General features: G+C 48.1%; 1 protein-coding gene across 1 annotated transcript in view; it reads right to left on the bottom strand.

The window, feature by feature from the left end:
* Window positions 1-9,724, bottom strand: part of cyp17a2 (cytochrome P450, family 17, subfamily A, polypeptide 2) — a gene marked incomplete at both ends in the record, with an annotated part of 69,759 nt that extends 60,035 nt beyond the window's left edge. The window contains 2 exons of the mRNA XM_084327737.1: window positions 6,305-6,425; window positions 9,456-9,724. Coding sequence (XP_084183863.1) covers window positions 6,305-6,425; window positions 9,456-9,724 — 390 coding nt within the window. The remainder of the gene's footprint in view (window positions 1-6,304; window positions 6,426-9,455) is intronic.
* Window positions 9,725-21,085: the final 11,361 nt, after the last annotated feature.

The following is a 21,085-nucleotide window of genomic DNA, read 5'->3' as shown; positions in this document are numbered from 1 at the left end:
TAAGCCACCGATCCGTAAGCCACTTCAGAGGCGTCACTGAAGACGTGCAGGTCTATCTGACACGTCTCCAGCCGCACTGTAGGGGGGAAGTAGCTCCGTTGAATGGTCACATCTTGGAGTGAGTCGAGTTCTCCCTCCCATTCTCTCCAGGTGGAAGCCAGGTGCTCGGGTATGGGGTCGTCCCAGCCCTGCTCCTTGTACCACAGTTCTCGCACCAGCATCTTCGCCCGAGTGGTGTAAGGTAGGATACACCCCATTGGGTCGTATTGGCTGGCGAGTGTTCGGTACACACTCCGCCGAGTGGTCGGTAGAGTGGTCTTGGACCTTCCCTGATCCGTGGTCAGGGGTGTGTGCTTGTAATGGAGCGAGTCTGTTTTGAAACGCCAGACGAGGCCCAATGTCATTTCCTGCGCTTCACCTGGGGTGGTCGCCATCCAGGTCTCGCTGCTTGCTGCCTTTGTCTCTGGGGGGAGGCTGCGGAGGACTTGAGGGTCACTGCTGGCCCATTGCCTGAGGTCGAATCCACCTTTGACCAGGGAGGCTCGTAGCTTCAGTAAGATGCTCTCGGCTTCTTCTGGCGTAGATACGCTCTGTAGGCAGTTGTCCACGTAGAAACTCTTTTCCACGCTGTGTCTGACCTCCTCGTCGGCTCCGGGGTCTTCGGCCACGTGCTTCTGTAGCGCGAACGTGGCGCAGCACGGGCTGCAGGTGGTGCCGAATGGGAGGACCTCCCATTGGTAGATTGAGGGTTGTTCATCATCGATCCTCTCTCTCCACAGGAACCGCAGCAGGGGCTTGTCTTCCTCCATCAGTCGCACTTGTAGGAACATTCCTTTGATGTCGCCGCTGATGGCCACTTTGTCCTGGCGGAAACGTAGCAGTACGCCGAGGAGGGAGGGGCCGAGTGTCGGGCCGGGCAGGAGCAAGTTATTCAGGTTCTGTAGTCCAATCTGATAACTGCAGTTGAATACGATGCGGTTCTTGCCGTTGTGGTGGACCTTGTGGTGGGGCACGTACCAGGACTCAGTCGTCTGGTCTGCCTCGTGGTCGTCGATTTTCTTTATATGGCCAGCCGTGATCAGCTTGTCGATCTCGGCGCGATATATCGTTGCTTGAGGGGGGTCTTTGGCGAGACGCCGCTCGGTGTTCTGTAGATAGCGTTGTGTCACTTCCTTTGATGCGTGCAGGGTGGGCATCCCCTCCCGCCTCAAGAGTGGAGTCGCGTATCTTAGCACTCCGTCGACCTCGACCCTCTTGGTCTTCTGCTCGAGAAGAGCTATGGCGTACTTGTCCTCCTTGGAGCGAACTAGTTCACGTTCGTTCTTGAATGGCAGCGAGTCTAATGTCCATAGTCTCTCGACGTGCTGCAGGAGGGTAGTGTCTTGGTCGCTCACCTTCGTGTAAAGGCAGCGTGTGGACGTTGGTCAGTTGGATGGCCCGGAGAGAGGGCCTTGGAGCGTCCAGCCCAGTCGGGTCTTGACCGCGGCTAGGCAGCCTCTGGGTCCGATGTGGACCGCGTCCGTTGGGACGATGAGGTCTGCATGGTCGGAGCCTATGAGCAGGGTCGGTGTGGCGCCGTCGATGAGCGGTATGGGCAGTCGGCGTAGGTGCGCGTACTTCTCCATCAGTTGTGGGATGGGGTAGTCATAGCGTGACAGACCTATGTCGTGGCTTGTGAACGCCTTGGTGATGCTGTACCGCTTCTCGGGCTGCTCGATCGCTGCTATGGTGAACGAGACGTTTTCACCCTTTATTGTCTTTAAGTCTCAACGAATGGTACGGATTGTCATTGTTTCCTCTGGACCCCGCAGGCCCAACTGGGTCGCGGCGGAAGCGAGGAGGAGAGTCTTCTCTGACCCGTCGTCGAGGACGGCGTAGGTGTCGAGTACCTTGTCCCCGTAGCTCAGGAGCACTCGGACCACCTTGAGGAGCACTCGGGAGCTCCCGCTCTTCGCAGGGTCTATGTATAGTACTTCTGCTCTCGAGCTGCTTTGTGGGGCGGGTCTCCGTTTGTTGCTCTCATGTAGGACTTCTAGGTGGGCGCCGTCACACTTGCTGCACCTTTTCTTGAGGCGGCACTCAGCTGCCATGTGGCTGCGCGCGCAGCGGAAGCAGCGACGGTTCGCTTTAATCCACTGACTCACTTCTTCGGCGGTCAATTTCTTAAATGCGTCACATTGAGATAGCCAGTGTTCGTGGTCGCAATATTGGCATGCGATCTTCCATTTTCCCTTAGCGGGGGGGGGTTATGGCTCTTTTGTCGCGGCACCGACTCGGCCTGGTGCATCACGGTGACGGGCCTGCTGTTGTCTTTAAACCTTCTCGGTCCATCTTTAGTGTTAGAGCCACCCCACGCGAAGGTGTCTATTCGTAGGCTGCTGACCTCTCTGGCTAAGAAGTCAGCAAGGTCTAGGAGGGATTGTTCTGGGCCGTGGGGGTCACAGTGATCTCTTTGCCGCCGAAAACGTTCTTGGCGGGCTGGGGGGAGCTTCTCTAATATCCGCTCCACGTTGGAGTTGGCGTATAACTCGTACATCCCCTTCTCCTTTTGTGACCCGAGCATCCCTACCAGGGATTGTACTTTAATGGATAGGTCATCCAGGGCTCTATTGTCTTTAGCTGGGGGGAGGCGTTCAATCTCCTGTATCTCTTGAATTACATAGTCCCATGTACGTCCATAACGCGCGTCGAGGGCCACCAGGGCATCAGAGTAGGGAGTCCTTGAGTTAGAATATGCCAGCGCTATGTTGTGCGCTCTGGGTACTTTAAGGTGCTTGAGGAGGATGGCATATTTGTAGGACTCGTCCTGCACTCCGGACATAATGGTCTCTAAACACATGCGCAGTTCGGTATACTGCGCTCTGTCTTCACGCGTAAAGTCTGGGAATGTGGGTGTCCCAATGTAAGATGCCATGGATGGCTGTGACACTGATGCGCGTAGGGGGAGAGGCCTCCTTGGCGAGTCTCCCCGTACGTGGGGTCGTGGGTTCGTGCTGGGTGGGAACCAGAGGCCCTGCTCCTCGGTGCTGACTGTTGATTAAACTCACCCCTGGGACGGGTTGGGGGTTCGTAACGCAGCGTCTCGGGGCTGAGGTCGGGGCTGTACTGTTCCTCCTGGTCCGAGATGGGTTTGTGCGTGTGGGCTTTATGTCCTCCCTCGTCCTCCGCTAGGCTTTGTAGTCGCTTGGTTAGTTTCTCGGCGACGTAGGCAGGCTCTTCCCGTTGGCTGGGTCCCGTGTAGATTGGTCGGGGAGGGGAAGGTGCCCTCGACCCTTGTCGTGATGATCTCCGGGAGCTCCGGGTGGAGGAGTGGGGAGTCGCCCTCTGGAGCGCTTGCTCCATCATCTGCGCCTGCAGACGGTCTCGTTCCGCCTCGCGCTGTGCATTGGCGGCGTCGCGCTGTGCATTGGCGCGGTCTCGTTCCGCCTCGCGCTGTGCATTGGCGGCGTCGCGCTGTATGGTTTCTTCAGCCTGGAGGCGCCTCTCTTCCAGTCGGATATGTTCGCGCTCGCTCTCTCGTTGCGCTTGGAGACGTTCTCTTTCCGTTGAAGAATATTCGCGCTCACTCTGTTGTTGCGCTTGGAGGCGGTCACGCTCACCCTGGATGCGGTCTCTTTCGGTTGAAGCGTGGCGATCAAGACTTGCGCTAGCCTCTGGTCGGCCTCGCTTGGGGATGACGCTGATGATGGTGATCTGGAGTTGACAGGGCTTGGCGTTGACCTGTTCTCTTTACGCGCTCCGAGGTCCATCTCGGAGACGCGGTACTCTTTTCTTTGGTGCGCGCCGAGGTCCATCTCGGGGCCGCGCTCTTTATCCTCTTGCGCTCCGAGGTCCATCTCGGGTGCGCGTTCTGTACCTTCTTGCGCTCCGAGGTCCATCTCGGATGCGCGGTCTTTATCTTCTGGCGCTCCGAGGTCCATCTCGGTGGCGCTGTGGTCGTTGGGCATAGTCAAGTCATGTCCCGCTTGTCCCCCCCTGTGAGCTAAGTCAGTTTCGCTTAAACCAGCTTGGGTCTCTACTAGTGGGGCCGACAAGTCGATAAGGTTGGGCATACTTAAGCTATTAGTTTTATCCGTGCTTAACGTCTTTTTAGATAAGCTAGGAGGTAGAACTACAGCGTAGTCCTCCAAGTGTGGAGGGGGCTGACGCTGGCGCCTAGGGCGCTCTAGTTTGGGAGAGCCGTTTGGAGAGTGTCCGCCGCTGGCCATATTACTATTAATATGATTAGTATTACTGATACCCTCCGGCTCGAAGGACCAATTGTAACTGAGGGGTTACAAAACCCTGACTGTATTAAAGATTGTGATAGATTAAACCACTACTACATATTATTATTACTTGCCAGACAGTACAGTTAATTATGGCAGACACTCAATAGACGGCACGGTGACAAAGAGATATCGTTTACAGTATTTTATTATTAATAGCAGATATACAACTGAGAATTACTTGGTCGCTCTTTTATGGCGAATGATATTAGAATGTCAGAGTATCAAAGTCAGTGGGAATGAATAATTCCTAGGCTAAGGATACTAGACCGGGACGCTGCATGGCGTGAGATGGCGATATAGGGGGGCAAACGAGGGTATAGCTGGAGACTGGTGATTTCCTCCCACAGAGTAGTAAGCTCCAGAGGATTGAAGAATAGACGGATACTCCGGCTGGTCACTTGAAGAAAGGGGGTCTCATACGGATCCAGTCCTTGTAATCCAAGTGCTCTGTAGCAGGGTAATAGCTTTAATCCAAAGCCTGATGGCAGTGATGATAGCTAGCCAGCTTCGTCCTCGAAGCTAGCCCGATGCAGATCTTCAGGGTAGTTAAATCCAAACGACAATGGTATTAACGATGCTCTTCTCCACGGTACTACGTTTCCACAAGTCACTATAATCCACCAACAATGGTTCTACAATATCAAGGTAGTATCTAAGGAGCTACTAGTTATCCGTAACGATATGCCGCGGTAGGTTCCAATGCTCACATGTCCAATAGTTCTGCTGCTAGGTTCACCTCGTGTTCTGATACTAATTACGTTAAGTCCACACACACTTGCTAAGGTTCACACTAGTTACTAAACGAACGAACTGCTTGTTACTGCTGCACACAGAACGAACTGCGTTAACGTTAGATTCACACTAAAAGACGAACTCTTCACTTCACGTTAGGTTAGGTCGAACTGCTGCTGTTTGCGCCTTCCACAATATATACTTAGAGTGCTTTCTAGGGCGCAACCGAATCTCTTGTCCGGAATCAATGCGCTGGCCAAGGGCATGTCTCAACTTGTCCAGACTCGTCTTTGAACTTGTCTGAGGGGCGCGATTCTTGGCGCCGCCAGTGTCAAGGGCGTTATCCAATGAGGAAAGCGAATAATGCTATGATTCAACGGAGGCTTAAAGGGATATAGCTTATATATATAAATAATATACAAGTTATATAAAACAATAAAACGTAGATTCTCAGTGTTAATCTGGCCCTTCAGAACACAGTCAATTTACCATTTTTACCAGATGTGAAGGACAGAAATGCACGCAGACAGAGAGATTCCTTACTTTATAGATTCAATCATTTATCTCCCTGTCTCTCCTCCCTCTAACTGTCTCTTTGTCTCTCTCTCCTCCCCATCACTGTCTCTCTCTCCTCCCCCTCACTGTCTCTTTGTCTCTCCTCCCCCTCACTGTCTCTCTCTCTCCTCCCTCTCACTGTCTCTTTGTCTCTCCTCCCTCTCACTGTCTCTCTCTCTCTCCTCCCTTTCACTGTCTCTTTGTCTCTCCTCCCCCTCACTGTCTCTTTGTCTCTCCTCCCCCTCACTGTCTCTTTGTCTCTCTCTCCTCCCTCTCACTCTCTCTTTGTCTCTCCTCCCTCTCACTGTCTCTCTCTCTCTCCTCCCTCTCACTGTCTCCCTGTCTCTCCTCCCTCTCACTGTCTCTCTCTCCTCCTTCTCACTGTCTCCCTGTCTCTCCTCCCTCTCACTGTCTCCCTGTCTCTCCTCCCTCTCACTGTCTCCCTGTCTCTCCTCCCTCTCACTCACTGTCTCTCTCTCTCTCCTCCCTCTCACTCACTGTCTCCCTGTCTCTCCTCCCTCTCACTGTCTCTTTGTCTCTCCTCCATTTGTCTCTCTGTCTCTCTCTCTCTCTCTCTCTCTCTCTCTCTCTCTCTCTCTCTCTCTCTCTCTCTCTCTCTCTCTCTCTCTTTCTCTCTCTCTCTCTCTCTCTCTCTCTCTCTCTCTCTCTCTCTCTCTCTCTCTCTCTCTCTCTCTCTCTCTCTCTCTCTCTCTCTCTCTCTCTCTCTCTCTCTCTCTCTCTCTCACCATCTTGGGTCTCCCAGCGAAGTCTTTTCCTCTGATCAGCAGAACCTCCCTGGCGTGTTGGTGGTCGTTGATGACAAGGGTGTAGTGAGGACCCAGGTACAGAGCGTAGACAGGACCATACCTACCCACGTACACACACACACGCACGCACGCACGCACGCACGCTCGCACACACACACACACACACACACACACACACACACACACACACACACACACACACACACACACACACACACACACACACACACACACACACACACACACACACACACACACACACACACACACACACACACACAGAGACAGAGACAGACAGACAGATGTGTTAGCTTATGCATACAAACACTTAAAGGGGCACTTCACAAAAAAAAATAACAATGCTGATCTCACACATACAAAACTCTAACCAGTTTTGCACACATTCATTTAGTTTGACAGTTATTGAGAGTAAATTAGTTTGAATATGGCCACCAGTGATGTCATCAGGGACAATGAATCCTTGTGTTGTGTTCATTACAGCTCAATGAAATGATAAGGTAGCAGTCCCGTGGTATAGCTCTTGCTATTATTTTACTTATTTTTTTCTTTTATCTCTACGCCCCATTATCCGCTGGGTGCATGTTTTGTAACAGATTACAGAAATTCAAGAAGCCTATTGGAATGTGAGGTTCTGATAGGATTTGATTAATATTATTTTATCCCACTTTATGCTTTGCTCTTGCTGATGTAAAGCACTTTGAACTGCAATCCCCTGTATGAAAGGTGCTATACAAATACAGTTATTATTATTATTTTTTATAATACAAGGTATTGCTATTTTTTTCTTTATCTTGTACTCCATAGTGCACCATTATGTTTCAGCTTTTATTTCAGACTGAAGACTGGCCCCATTGACTTCACCTGAGTTCATTTCAGACTGAAGCGTGACCCCATTGACTTTGCAGTAGTTTTCTAGTAGGACTCTACCTCTACCAACACCATTGATAAGTAGGTAAATACTTAGGGCAAACAATTCTGAACTATCCCTTTAAGTGTATTCAAATAAGTGTATAGACGGGTTTCTCGGCCATGTCAGACTCAGTGCTCATCAAGGAGGCAAAAATAAACGTAATCCTGGTCAGAACAACAGGGCAGACTACAATATGTTTGCATTTTTTAGCCATGCTAGTGATCTCTAAACAATCAACCCACGACAAAGCTAGACATGTAAGGTGTGAGACACTCCCACTCACAGCCATGCTGATCTGGCTAAATTACATCCAGCCATTTTAGTTTGAAATAACTTTTAGTCAGGGGAGTGCCATGGTTTCTCCATAGAGCTCCATTATACTTTTAGTCAGGGGAGTGTCATGGTTTCTCCATAGAGCTCCATTATACATTTAGTCAGGGGAGTGCCATGGTTTCTCCATAGAGCTCCATTATACTTTTAGTCAGGGGAGTGCCATGGTTTCTCCATAGAGCTCCATTATACTTTTAGTCAGGGGAGTGTCATGGTTTCTCCATAGAGCTCCATTATACGTTTAGTAAGGGGAGTGCCATGGTTTCTCCATAGAGCTCCATTATACTTTTAGTCAGGGGAGTGCCATGGTTTCTCCATAGAGCGCCATTATACTTTTAGTCAGGGGAGTGCCATGGTTTCTCTATAGAGCTCCATTATACTTTTAGTCAGGGGAGTGTCATGGTTTCTCCATAGAGCTCCATTATACTTTTAGTCAGGGGAGTGTCATGGTTTCTCCATAGAGCTCCATTATACTTTTAGTCAGGGGAGTGTCATGGTTTCTCCATAGAGCTCCATTATACTTTTAGTCAGGGGAGTGCCATGGTTTCTCCATAGAGCTCCATTTTACTTTTAGTCAGGGGAGTGCCATGGTTTCTCCATAGAGCTCCATTATACGTTTAGTCAGGGGAGTGCCATGGTTATGTGGTAGCGGATCTCTATATATTATATACATCATACATATATAAAAAAAATATCAAGTGTTGTATTGAATAATGTACATTTAACCAAAGAGACCTCTGTGGGTCGAGACACACACAGACATGTACAGAGGTTATTGAAAAACACAATAACAATTTAGCAAATTTGGCAAAAACATATCTTGCAAAAATGTACCACGGAGATAGGAAAATAACAACATCTGGTAGAGTTGGCAAAACACAGCCACACACACACACACACACACACGTGCACGCACGCACGCACGCACGCACACACACACACACACACACACACACACACACACACACACACACACACACACACACACACACACACGCACACACGCACACACGCACACACACATAAAATAGCAAAGTCATCCTCCCATTCAGTGACGTACATTTGACTATAAAGAGCTAGGCCTATAACACTCAGGATGTTTTTGGGAATTTGGATTATTTGGGATTTGGACAATCAAGATCGTCAATTGCAATTGATGAATAAAACGTCCTCAAGCGGGTTTAACCCATTGAATCCTGTGTTCTGAAGTAATTTTCTGAAGCGTGATGCTTACTAATTATTTTTAAAGTATAGGTATTGTAGAATACTACCATAGTTTCTCCATAGAGCTCCATTATACGTTTAGGCCAACGTTTCTCCATAGAGCCCCGTTTTTTTTAGTGCAGCAGCTCGCTCAGGTAGCTGGGTAACTCAGTCACATGATTGAGCGGGTATTGCCGATTGGCTCAGACAGAGTGTGTTTATTATAAACCAGAAACCCGTCTATCATTGGCATCCCTGATATTAAACTAATAATGTATCTTTAACCCTTTCACTACCACACTACAGACTGTTAACCCTTTCACTACCACACTACAGACGGTTAACCGTCTATAGTGTGGTAGTGAAAGGGTTAACCTTCTGTATTGTCACCGTGAAAGGGTTAACCCTTTGGTAAGTGTGGTAGTGAAAGGGTTAACCTTCTGTATCGTCAGGGTGAAAGGGTTTAACCCTTTGGTAGTGTGGTAGTGAAAGGGTTAACCTTCTGTAGTGTGGTTGTGCAAGGGTTAACCCTTTGTCGTGTGGCAGTGAAAGGGTTAACCTTCTGTATTGTCGCAGTGAAAGGGTTAACGCTTTGGTAAGTGCAGTAGTGAAAGGGTTAACCTTCTGCATCGTCGCCGTAGGGTTAAACAGCGTTAGAAGCCTCACCTGAGAGCAAGCTGGGTGAACAGCAGGTGCGGAGGCTGGTCCCCTCCCAGCCAGGGTAGACTGCCCAACACGGGCACCCAGGGCAGGCAGGGGATGGAGGAGAGAGACGAGGAGAGTTCGGTTCCGCCTCGCCCGAGCCAGCGTTTAGCCAGCAGCACCAGGACGGCGGCCGCCGCTAAAGACCAAAGACAGTGAGAGGAAGAGGGGAGGGAGAGGATGAGGGAGGAAGGAGAGAGAGAGAGGAGGGAGGAGAGGAGAGCAGATATCATGATCAGACCGGCTGGAGAGACTGGAGAGACTGGAGAGACTGGAGGCTTGTGAGGAGGATCTTTCTTTCTCTCTGTGACTTCCCTCTCCTTCTCTCTCTCTCTCTCTCTCTCTCTCTCTCTCTCTCTCTCTCTCTCTCCTTCTGTGTGTGTGTGTGTGTGTGTGTGTGTGTGTGTGTGTGTGTGTGTGTGTGTGTGTGTGTGTGTGTGTGTGTGTGTGTGTGTGTGTGTGTGTGTGTGTGTGTGTGTAACCCTGACCCTCCCGTGTTTTGATTCACTCCAGTCAACCAACCTTGGCGTTATCTTGTGCTTGACGTCAGTCGCCATGACGACCTTAACATAGCTCCCGCCCTAAAAACAGAAATTGTAGCACAAAAAGAGAATATTTTCACAACTGAATAAACAAACTGTCATCAGAGGAAAACCTGGTCCCTGGAGCTCTGTCTGAAACTAGAAAACCACCTGAAAACTCTCTTGCTGTTCTTTATTATGACAGTACTATTTACCATTCACTCACACATTCACACACCGACGGCGGAGGCAACCATGCAAGGTGCCAACCTGCTCATCAGGAGCAGTTAGGGGTTAGGGGTCAAGGACACTTTGACACACTCCCGGGAGGAGCAGGAATCTAACCGGGAAGCTTCAGATTACCAGACGACTGCTCTGGCGTTTTCCTTCATTTCACTACATGTCCAGTACGTGACAAACAAATCTCTTTAATGTTGAATCTTGAATCTCTACCTCCTGAGCCACTGTATTATTATATATATATAATTGTATAATATCATTTATAGGCATTTTGCAGAGGCTGGTAATTTATTTAATTGGAACTATAATGGACCTTGTCCTGTTGATTCTGATTGTTTGTACCCTGTGGGCGTCACTTCACATTTCTCCTTTCAACCTTTGACACAGTCAGCTGTATTTGATGTATTTTTTTTTTATTAAGTTGGCTGCACCAGTTATTGCTGAGCAGATAACTTATATTTTTTATTCTCTCTATCTCCGCAGGTAGATTTCCTCTAGTTTGGAAATCTGCACAGGTGATTCCTTTACACAAGGGAGGTGATAGGGATAACTTAGATAATTATCTTCCTATCTCCAGGTTACCTTGCCTAGCTAAAGTCCTGGAAACACTAGTAAACAAACAACTTACATTTTACCTTTCAATTAACTCCATACTTAGTTCTCAACAATCTGGTTTTAGAGCCAAACATAGTACTACATCAGCCATCACTTTGGTTACAAATTACATTATTTCAGCATTAGATAAGAAGAAACATTGTGCTTTGTTGATTTATCAAAAGCATTTGATACAGTTGATCACTACTTTCTTCTAAAGAAACTATCTAACTTTGGGTTGGATGATAATGCCTGTGTCTGGTTTCAGGATTATCCATCTTCTAGGCGGCAGTGTGTGAAGTTAGGTCAAGCACAATCTGAATTCTTGGCCATGACTAAAGGTGTGCCACAAGGTTCAGTTTTGGGCCCTGTCCTTTTTACAATTTATATTAATGATATTGTTTCTTCTTTGTATGGATGTCATGCCCATTTGTATGCTGATGACACAATTGTGTACTGTATTGCAGACTCTGTACAGTTGGCCATTGAGAAATTGCAACTTTCCTTTTATGCTCTCTACAGGATGCCCTTACTAGTCTTAAAATTGGTTCTGCTAGTAAGACAGTTTATGTTGTTTTAAAGAGCAAGGAATATTAACTTTGATGATGTGAGGATATCTACTGTCAGTGGCTCTTGTATAGAGAGAGTCACTGAGTATAAATATCTTGGCCTGTGTGACGAGAAATGTACATTTAGTTCCATGTGAACAATCTTGCCTCTAAACTGCGACAGAAAATTGGTTTCCTGTACAGAAACAGATCCAATTTTCCTCTATTTAGTAGAAAAAGAATAGTTGAATCAGTCTTCTTGTCAGTTGTGGACTATGGTGATGTAATTTATAGGCATGCTGCGGCATCAACTCTTAAACCTCTGGATTCTGCATTTCACTCAGCTATCAGATTTATAACTGGTGACAGATATGATACTCACCATTGTGTCCTGTATGATAGGGTGGGTTGGCTTTCTCTTGCAGAAAGGCGCAACAAACACTGGTATTTATTTATTTTTATTTTTTATCTCTTCACTGTTAGATTGGAATATTGGAACCTATTCAACTCGATCGAATGACTGGATGGTTCTTAGGGTCCCTCAAGTTTGTTCTGAGCTAGGGAAGTCAGCCTTTTCCTTTGATGCCTCTAACTCATGGAATGTCCTTCAACTCTCTCTGAAATCGGAGGTTCTCCCTTCCCTTGGAATGTTTAAACGTATGATTTCAGACCATTGTGTGACTACCTGTAACTGTTTTAGTTGATCTTTTTAAATTATTTTGAAAAGTATTTTTTTTTTACTCTGGTGTTTACATTTCTGTGAATATTGTTTTTATTATGTACTGTTTACATTTTGTACAATTGTCGTTTCTGTAAATGAGGGAAACCTCAGATGCTTACGATTTTAAATAAAGGTTGAAATGAAAATGTAGAAATAATAAGTTGTTTTCATGTTGTTGTTGTAATTTCCATGCTGAATGAGTTATTTCCTAAAGAAGTATCATCACATCTCTGGTGAACAACAGAGACAGTCCTACAGAGACAGTCAGACAGAGACAGTCCTACAGAGACCGTCCTACAGAGACAGTCCTACAGAGAGACAGTCCTACAGAGACAGTCCTACAGAGACAGTCCTACAGAGACAGTCCTACAGAGACAGTCCTACAGAGACAGTCCTACAGAGAGACAGTCCTACAGAGACAGTCCTACAGAGACAGTCCTACAGAGACAGTCCTACAGAGAGACAGTCCTACAGAGACAGTCCTACAGAGAGACAGTCCTACAGAGATAGTCCTACAGAGACAGTCCTACAGAGACAGTCCTACAGAGAGACAGTCCTACAGAGACAGTCCTACAGAGACAGTCCTACAGAGAGACAGTCCTACAGAGACAGTCCTACAGAGACAGTCCTACAGAGACAGTCCTACAGAGACAGTCCTACAGAGACAGTCCTACAGAGACAGTCAGACAGAGACAGCCCTACAGAGACAGTCAGACAGAGACAGTCCTACAGAGACAGTCAGACAGAGACAGTCAGACAGAGACAGTCAGACAGAGACAGTCAGACAGTCAGACAGAGACAGTCCTACAGAGACAGTCCTACAGAGACAGTCCTACAGAGACAGTCAGACAGAGACAGTCAGACAGAGAGACAGTCCTACAGAGACAGTCAGACAAAGACAGTCATACAGAGACAGTCAGACAGAGACAGTCAGACAGAGACAGTCCTACAGAGACAGTCCTACAGAGACAGTCCTACAGAGACAGTCCTACCGAGACAGTCAGACAGAGACAGTCCTACAGAGACAGTCCTACAGAGACAGTCCTACAGAGACAGTCCTACCGAGACAGTCAGACAGAGACAGTCCTACAGAGACAGTCCTACAGAGACAGTCCTACCGAGACAGTCCTACAGAGACAGTCAGACAGAGACAGTCCTACAGAGACAGTCAGACAGAGACAGTCAGACAGAGACAGTCAGACAGAGACAGTCCTACAGAGACAGTCCTACAGAGACAGTCCTACCGAATCAGTCCTACAGAGACAGTCAGACAGAGACAGTCCTACAGAGACAGTCCTACAGAGACAGTCCTACAGAGACAGTTCTACAGAGACAGTCCTACCGAGACAGTCCTACAGAGACAGTCCTACAGAGACAGACCTACAGAGAGACAGTCCTACCGAGACAGTCCTACAGAGACAGTCCTACAGAGACAGTCCTACAGAGAGACAGTCCTACAGAGACAGTCCTACAGAGAGACAATCCTACAGAGACAGTCAGACAGAGACAGTCCTACAGAGACAGTCCTACAGAGAGACAGTCAGACAGAGACAGTCAGACAGAGACAGTCCTACAGAGACAGTCAGACAGAGACAGTCCTACAGAGACAGTCAGACAGAGACAGTCCTACAGAGACAGTCCTACAGAGACAGTCAGACAGAGACAGCCCTACAGAGACAGTCCTACAGAGACAGTCCTACAGAGACAGTCCTACAGAGACAGTCAGACAGAGACAGTCCTACAGAGACAGTCAGACAGAGACAGTCCTACAGAGACAGTCAGACAGAGACAGTCCTACAGAGAGACAGTCAGACAGAGACAGTCCTACAGAGACAGTCCTACAGAGACAGTCCTACAGAGAGACAGTCCTACAGAGACAGTCAACCAGAGACAGTCCTACAGAGAGACAGTCAGACAGAGACAGCCCTACAGAGACAGTCCTACATAGACAGTCAGACAGAGACAGTCCTACAGAGACAGTCCTACAGAGAGACAGTCAGACAGAGACAGTCCTACAGAGACAGTCAGACAGAGACAGTCAGACAGAGACAGTCAGACAGAGACAGTCAGACAGAGACAGTCCTACCGAGACAGTCAGACAGAGACAGTCAGACAGAGACAGTCAGACAGAGACAGTCCTACAGAGACAGTCCTACCGAGACAGTCAGACAGAGACAGTCCTACAGAGACAGTCCTACAGAGACAGTCCTACAGAGACAGTCCTACAGAGACAGTCCTACAGAGACAGTCCTACAGAGACAGTCCTACAGAGACAGTCAGACAGAGACAGTCCTACAGAGACAGTCCTACAGAGACAGGGTTACAGAGAGACAGTCGTACAGAGACAGTCCTACAGAGACAGTCCTACAGAGAGACAGTCCTACAGAGACAGTCCTACAGAGACAGTCCTACAGAGACAGTCAGACAGAGACAGTCAGACAGAGACAGTCAGACAGAGACAGTCAGACAGAGACAGTCCTACCGAGACAGTCAGACAGAGACAGTCAGACAGAGACAGTCAGACAGAGACAGTCCTACAGAGACAGTCAGACAGAGACAGTCCTACAGAGAGACAGTCAGACAGAGACAGTCCTACAGAGACAGTCCTACAGAGACAGTCCTACAGAGAGACAGTCCTACAGAGACAGTCAACCAGAGACAGTCCTACAGAGAGACAGTCAGACAGAGACAGCCCTACAGAGACAGTCCTACATAGACAGTCAGACAGAGACAGTCCTACAGAGACAGTCCTACAGAGAGACAGTCAGACAGAGACAGTCCTACAGAGACAGTCAGACAGAGACAGTCAGACAGAGACAGTCAGACAGAGACAGTCAGACAGAGACAGTCCTACCGAGACAGTCAGACAGAGACAGTCAGACAGAGACAGTCAGACAGAGACAGTCCTACAGAGACAGTCCTACCGAGACAGTCAGACAGAGACAGTCCTACAGAGACAGTCCTACAGAGACAGTCCTACAGAGACAGTCCTACAGAGACAGTCCTACAGAGACAGTCCTACAGAGACAGTCCTACAGAGACAGTCAGACAGAGACAGTCCTACAGAGACAGTCCTACAGAGACAGGGTTACAGAGAGACAGTCGTACAGAGACAGTCCTACAGAGACAGTCCTACAGAGAGACAGTCCTACAGAGACAGTCCTACAGAGACAGTCCTACAGAGACAGTCCTACAGAGACAGTCCTACAGAGACAGTCAGACAGAGACAGTCCTACAGAGACAGTCCTACAGAGACAGTCAGACAGAGACAGCCCTACAGAGACAGTCCTACAGAGACAGTCAGACAGAGACAGTCAGACAGAGACAGTCCTACAGAGACAGTCCTACAGAGAGACAGTCCTACAGAGACAGTCAGACAGAGACAGTCCTACAGAGACAGTCCTACAGAGAGACAGTCAGACAGAGACAGTCAGACAGAGACAGTCCTACAGAGACAGTCAGACAGAGACAGTCAGACAGAGACAGTCCTACAGAGACAGTCAGACAGAGACAGTCCTACAGAGACAGTCCTACAGAGACAGTCAGACAGAGACAGCCCTACAGAGACAGTCCTACAGAGACAGTCCTACAGAGACAGTCCTACAGAGACAGTCAGACAGAGACAGTCAGACAGAGACAGTCCTACAGAGACAGTCAGACAGAGACAGTCCTACAGAGACAGTCAGACAGAGACAGCCCTACAGAGACAGTGTTACAGAGAGACAGTCAGACAGAGACAGTCCTACAGAGACAGTCAGACAGAGACAGTCCTACAGAGACAGTCCTACAGAGAGACAGTCAGACAGAGACAGTCCTACAGAGACAGTCAGACAGAGACAGTCAGACAGAGACAGTCCTACCGAGACAGTCAGACAGAGACAGTCAGACAGAGACAGTCAGACAGAGACAGTCCTACAGAGACAGTCCTACCGAGACAGTCAGACAGAGACAGTCCTACAGAGACAGTCCTACAGAGACAGTCCTACAGAGACAGTCAGACAGAGACAGTCCTACAGAGACAGTCCTACAGAGACAGTCCTACAGAGACAGTCAGACAGAGACAGTCCTACAGAGACAGTCCTACAGAGACAGTCCTACAGAGAGACAGTCCTACAGAGACAGTCCTACAGAGACAGTCCTACAGAGAGACAGTCCTACAGAGACAGTCCTACAGAGACAGTCCTACAGAGACAGTCCTACAGAGACAGTCCTACAGAGACAGTCAGACAGAGACAGTCCTACAGAGACAGTCCTACAGAGACAGTCAGACAGAGACAGCCCTACAGAAACAGTCCTACAGAGACAGTCAGACAGAGACAGTCAGACAGAGACAGTCCTACAGAGACAGTCCTACAGAGACAGTCCTACAGAGACAGTCAGACAGAGACAGTCAGACAGAGACAGTCCTACCGAGACAGTCAGACAGAGACAGTCCTACAGAGACAGTCCTACCGAGACTGTAGGAAAGCCCTGTTAATAAGACTACTTTGTTCTGTAATAGCCCTTTAATATGTTGTTGTTGACAGGAAAGGGTAATTGATTTATGCCAGTGTAATCGTTCAGCGTGATGTGCTAGTGTTTCACTCTTCTGCAGTGATGCCACAGATTACTTGTAAAAGTAACCTGATTACTGATTACTGATTACTCCTTTAAAAAGTAATCTAAGTTACTTTACTGATTACTTGATTATCAGAGTAACTTAGTTACTTTGAAAGTAACTAGGTTACGAAGTCGTCGTCGTTCCCCCAACAGTTTTTTTTAAACGCTTTATTGAAAGTGCATAAATTGTTTTTAACTTGTTTCTCTGCACATAACGTAAATTGTTAAACTAGTGCTTCAGCTTCTGTACCATCAAGTATGGTAAAGCAACAGTCTATGATGCTCACAGCATTAGAGCAGCCAGCCAGTGGTTTTACAAAACCAGTGTATCACATCTAACAAATGCAGGCTGAACTATTATTTCAATTATATCAACTGTAACTATTAAATTGTTTTTATAAATGTCTCTCTATAAACATACAATCAGTCTCTCTTTAACATGTAAATTAACTGTAAATCTGGCAAATAAGAGCTTTTGCTCTGCCACCATCAACCCTCCTGTACCTAGTCGAAGCGTCGGCTAGTGTTGTGATTCCAGATGCTTTCAATGCAATTGGATGTGCTGTTTTTAGCGGTAGACAGTATTTTTATGAATTTATGATGAGATAGTAACGAAATAGTAATGCACAGCCACTTGGACAAGTAACTGCAATCAGATTACTGGCTTTTAAAGATTAACGCGTTAGATTACTATTTTCGAGGGAAAGTAATCAGATGCGTTACTGGCATCACTGCTCTTCTGATAACGTAACTGCCCCTTTAAGAGTTTCTCCGTCGAACGTGTGCACAAGCTGTTCTCTGTGCTGCTGCCTGATGGTGCGGCTGCTGCAGCAGTAAGATCTGTCCCTTTGAGGAACGTGTGCGTAAATGACACGTGAGTACAGTACTTACGTTTAGTCCTGCCTAACTCATTCCTTCAGCTTACTCTACCCTTACAGTATGTTCACATTGATCTATTCCTGTCGATGCTGTTTCTCTCTGTTCTTGAGAGGCTGCGCCGTTAGCTTAGCCGCAGGTTAGCCAGCCTATGCTGCCTGCTAGTGATATGCTGCGTGGCTAGCTTAGCCGCACGTGAGCTAGCCTAGGCTATATAACTCACTCACTACCTCTAGTGAATAGAATGTATCTTTACACCTGGTTTACAGTCCGCCTATATATATTGTTTACATGCACTGCATGAGTAATCCCCCTGCATAGGCTATGTAGGTTATATACAATAACTCCGGTTAAGTGAATGTCTTGGTTACTAGTTGCACTGTATTGCTAATGAATATTATTGCAGCTATAAACCACATGTTTATGACATTATGTTTATGTGCACCACTACTGTGTTTACTAATGTATACTGTATTGTATTCCTTTGTGTTTACTAATGTATACTGTATTGTATTCCCTTGTAGACAACCACACACACCTTTCTGTTCCCAAATACAACCAATAACTGCAGCACGCCTCTGTGTGATTCTTTAATCGGAGTTACAACGCCATAGTGTCCGCCAGCTCTATCAAACGCAACCCGTGGAGGCCCTAGCCCTCCGTTTCAAGGTCCTTCGAAGCCGGATAGAGCTCCTCCAAGACGCTATGGCAGACCAGGACACCACAGAGACCACCGCTCACCCGCAGAGAGAGCGCCACCTACCAAGCCACCTACGTGACCTCGAAGTGGGATATGAACCTGAATTCAGTACCCAGATCAGTCAGTACTCGGACCAGTCAGTACTCGGATCAGTCAGTACTCGGATCAGTCAGTACTCGGATCAGTCAGTACTCGGACCAGTCAGTACTCGGATCAGTCAGTACTCGGATCAGTCAATTCCTAGACCCACCATAAGGTCAGGTGTCGGCCCCCATCGTTCATACCTGGCGAGTGAAGCAAGGGCTCCGTCTGAAGGTAGTAGGTCCTCTCATCTGTCACTTCCTAGACCCACCATAAGGTCAGGTGTTGGCTCCCATCGTTCATCTGGGAGTGTACACCGACAACATGCTCTCTCACCAGTCCAGGAAGCTATCCTCCAGGAGCACATCCACTCCCTGGAGCTTGAGGAGCTACAGCGCCAGGTACAAAAAGACTGCAACGCCGACCTGGAGTGTAAACGCTTACAACGCCTACAGCAGGAAGCACAATGTGCACGGGAAGCTATCGTTAAACGCCTGGACAGGCAGAGGCGGCTTAAGAAGAAGGGGAAGGAATTTCAAGTAGCCAAACTGGTCACCTCACTTCTTCAAGAGTCAAAGATGAGGGCTCTTGTGCGTGCAGCAGCATCTGAGCCGACCTATTCACCACCTGGACAACAGCACCACGTAGTGGCACCTGTGCCTCTAGCCCTTCCTACCGTACCACAGAACGTGCATCCCCCGCCGGCTAATCCAGCCGCCATCACTCCAGTGATACACCATCCAGCACAGGCGACGCCTCGCTCTGCTGCTCCCCCTGTGTCGCCAACCCAGCTCCCAACATGCCTGGTTCAATTGAGCAACCTACAATCTCACACAGGGCCCCCTGTAGCTACACACAGTACCCAGAGTCCTACCTATGGTGCGACCATCCCTAGTACTCAACCCAGTACTCAACCCAGTACTCAACTCAGTACCCAACCTAGTACTCAACCCAGTACTCAACTCAGTACTCAACCCAGTACTCAACCCAGTACTCAACTCAGTACCCAACCTAGTACTCAACCCAGTACTCAACTCAGTACTCAACCCAGTACCCAACCTAGTACTCAACTCAGTACCCAACCTAGTACTCAACTCAGTACCCAACCTAGTACTCAACTCAGTACCCAACCTAGTACTCAACTCAGTACCCAACCTAGTACTCAACTCAGTACCCAACCTAGTACTCAACTCAGTACCCAACCTAGTACTCAACTCAGTACTCAACTCAGTACCCAACCTAGTACTCAACCCAGTACTCAACCCAGTACTCAACTCAGTACCCAACCTAGTACTCAACTCAGTACCCAACCTAGTACTCAACTCAGTACCCAACCTAGTACTCAACTCAGTACCCAACCTAGTACTCAACTCAGTACCCAACCTAGTACTCAACTCAGTACCCAACTCAGTACTCAACTCAGTACCCAACCTAGTACTCAACTCAGTACCCAACCTAGTACTCAACTCAGTACCCAACCTAGTACTCAACCTAGTACTCAGCCTAGTACTCACTCTAGTACTCAGCCTAGTACTCAACCTAGTACTCAACCTAGTACTCAATATAGTACTCAACCTAGTACCCAGCCTAGTACTCAACCTAGTACTCAACCTAGTACTCAACCTAGTACTCAACCTAGTACTCAGCCTAGTACTCAACCTAGCACCCAGCCTAGTACTCAACCTAGTACTCAACCTAGTACTCAACCTAGTACTCAGCCTAGTACTCAACCTAGCACCCAGCCTAGTACTCAACCTAGTACTCAACCTAGTACTCAACCTAGTACTCAACCTAGTACTCAACCTAGTACTCAACCTAGTACTCAGCCTAGTACTCAACCTAGCACCCAGCCTAGTACTCAACCTAGTACTCAATCTAGTACTCAACCTAGTACTCAACCTAGTACTCAACCTAGTACTCAACCTAGTACTCAACCTAGTACTCAACCTATTACTCAGCCTAGTACTCAACCTAGTACTCAACCTAGTACTCAACCTAGTACTCAGCCTAGTACTCAACCTAGTACTCAACCTAGTACTCAGCCTAGTACTCAACCTAGTACTCAACCTAGTACTCAACCTAGTACTCAGCCCAGTACTCAACCCAGTACTCGACTAACTCAACCTAAGACCTCTCCCAGTCCTCCGCTCCCTGCCGTTGAAGACCTCTCTTCATGGAAAGATCTCGTCCAAGCAACAGTCAGGTCCCTTCACGGTGCGGCTGATGCCCAGACCACTGATCAGCCTTATGAAGCAGCCGACTTCCTCAACGCTGAGAAGGTCCTCCTTAAACGAACCCTGCTGGACTCATTCCCAGAGGAGATCAAGGCCCTCAAGTCTGACCGACCTCTTCCCCCAGACAGTCGTTTGGGCTCTCTATCTCCGGAGTATGACAAGGCTACATGTCTCCTCAGAGTAGGCTGTAGGCCGCACAGGGCCGAGAACTTGGAGATGGATGACATTCACCCAATCGTCTTGGATCCACTTCACCCCCTGACAAAGCTGATCATCCAAGATTATGATCAAACTCTTCTCCACCCCGGGCCTGAGAGGGTATTCGTTGATCTTCAATCCCGATTCTGGGTTCTACGTGGAAGAGGAGCAATCCGCAAGCATCAGCACACCTGCCGAGAACGTCATCTGCGGCGAGCAAAGCCCGACACGCCTAAAATGGCCGCCCTTCCGCCCTGTCGCCTACGTCTCTACAAGCCCCCA

The sequence above is a fragment of the Notolepis coatsorum genome (genome assembly GCF_963971535.1).
Source record: "Notolepis coatsorum genome assembly, chromosome: 1".
NCBI classification, from domain to species: domain Eukaryota; kingdom Metazoa; phylum Chordata; class Actinopteri; order Aulopiformes; family Paralepididae; genus Notolepis; species Notolepis coatsorum.
The sequence above is the reverse complement of the archived record's forward strand: the minus strand, read 5'-3'. Positions and strand labels throughout refer to the sequence as shown.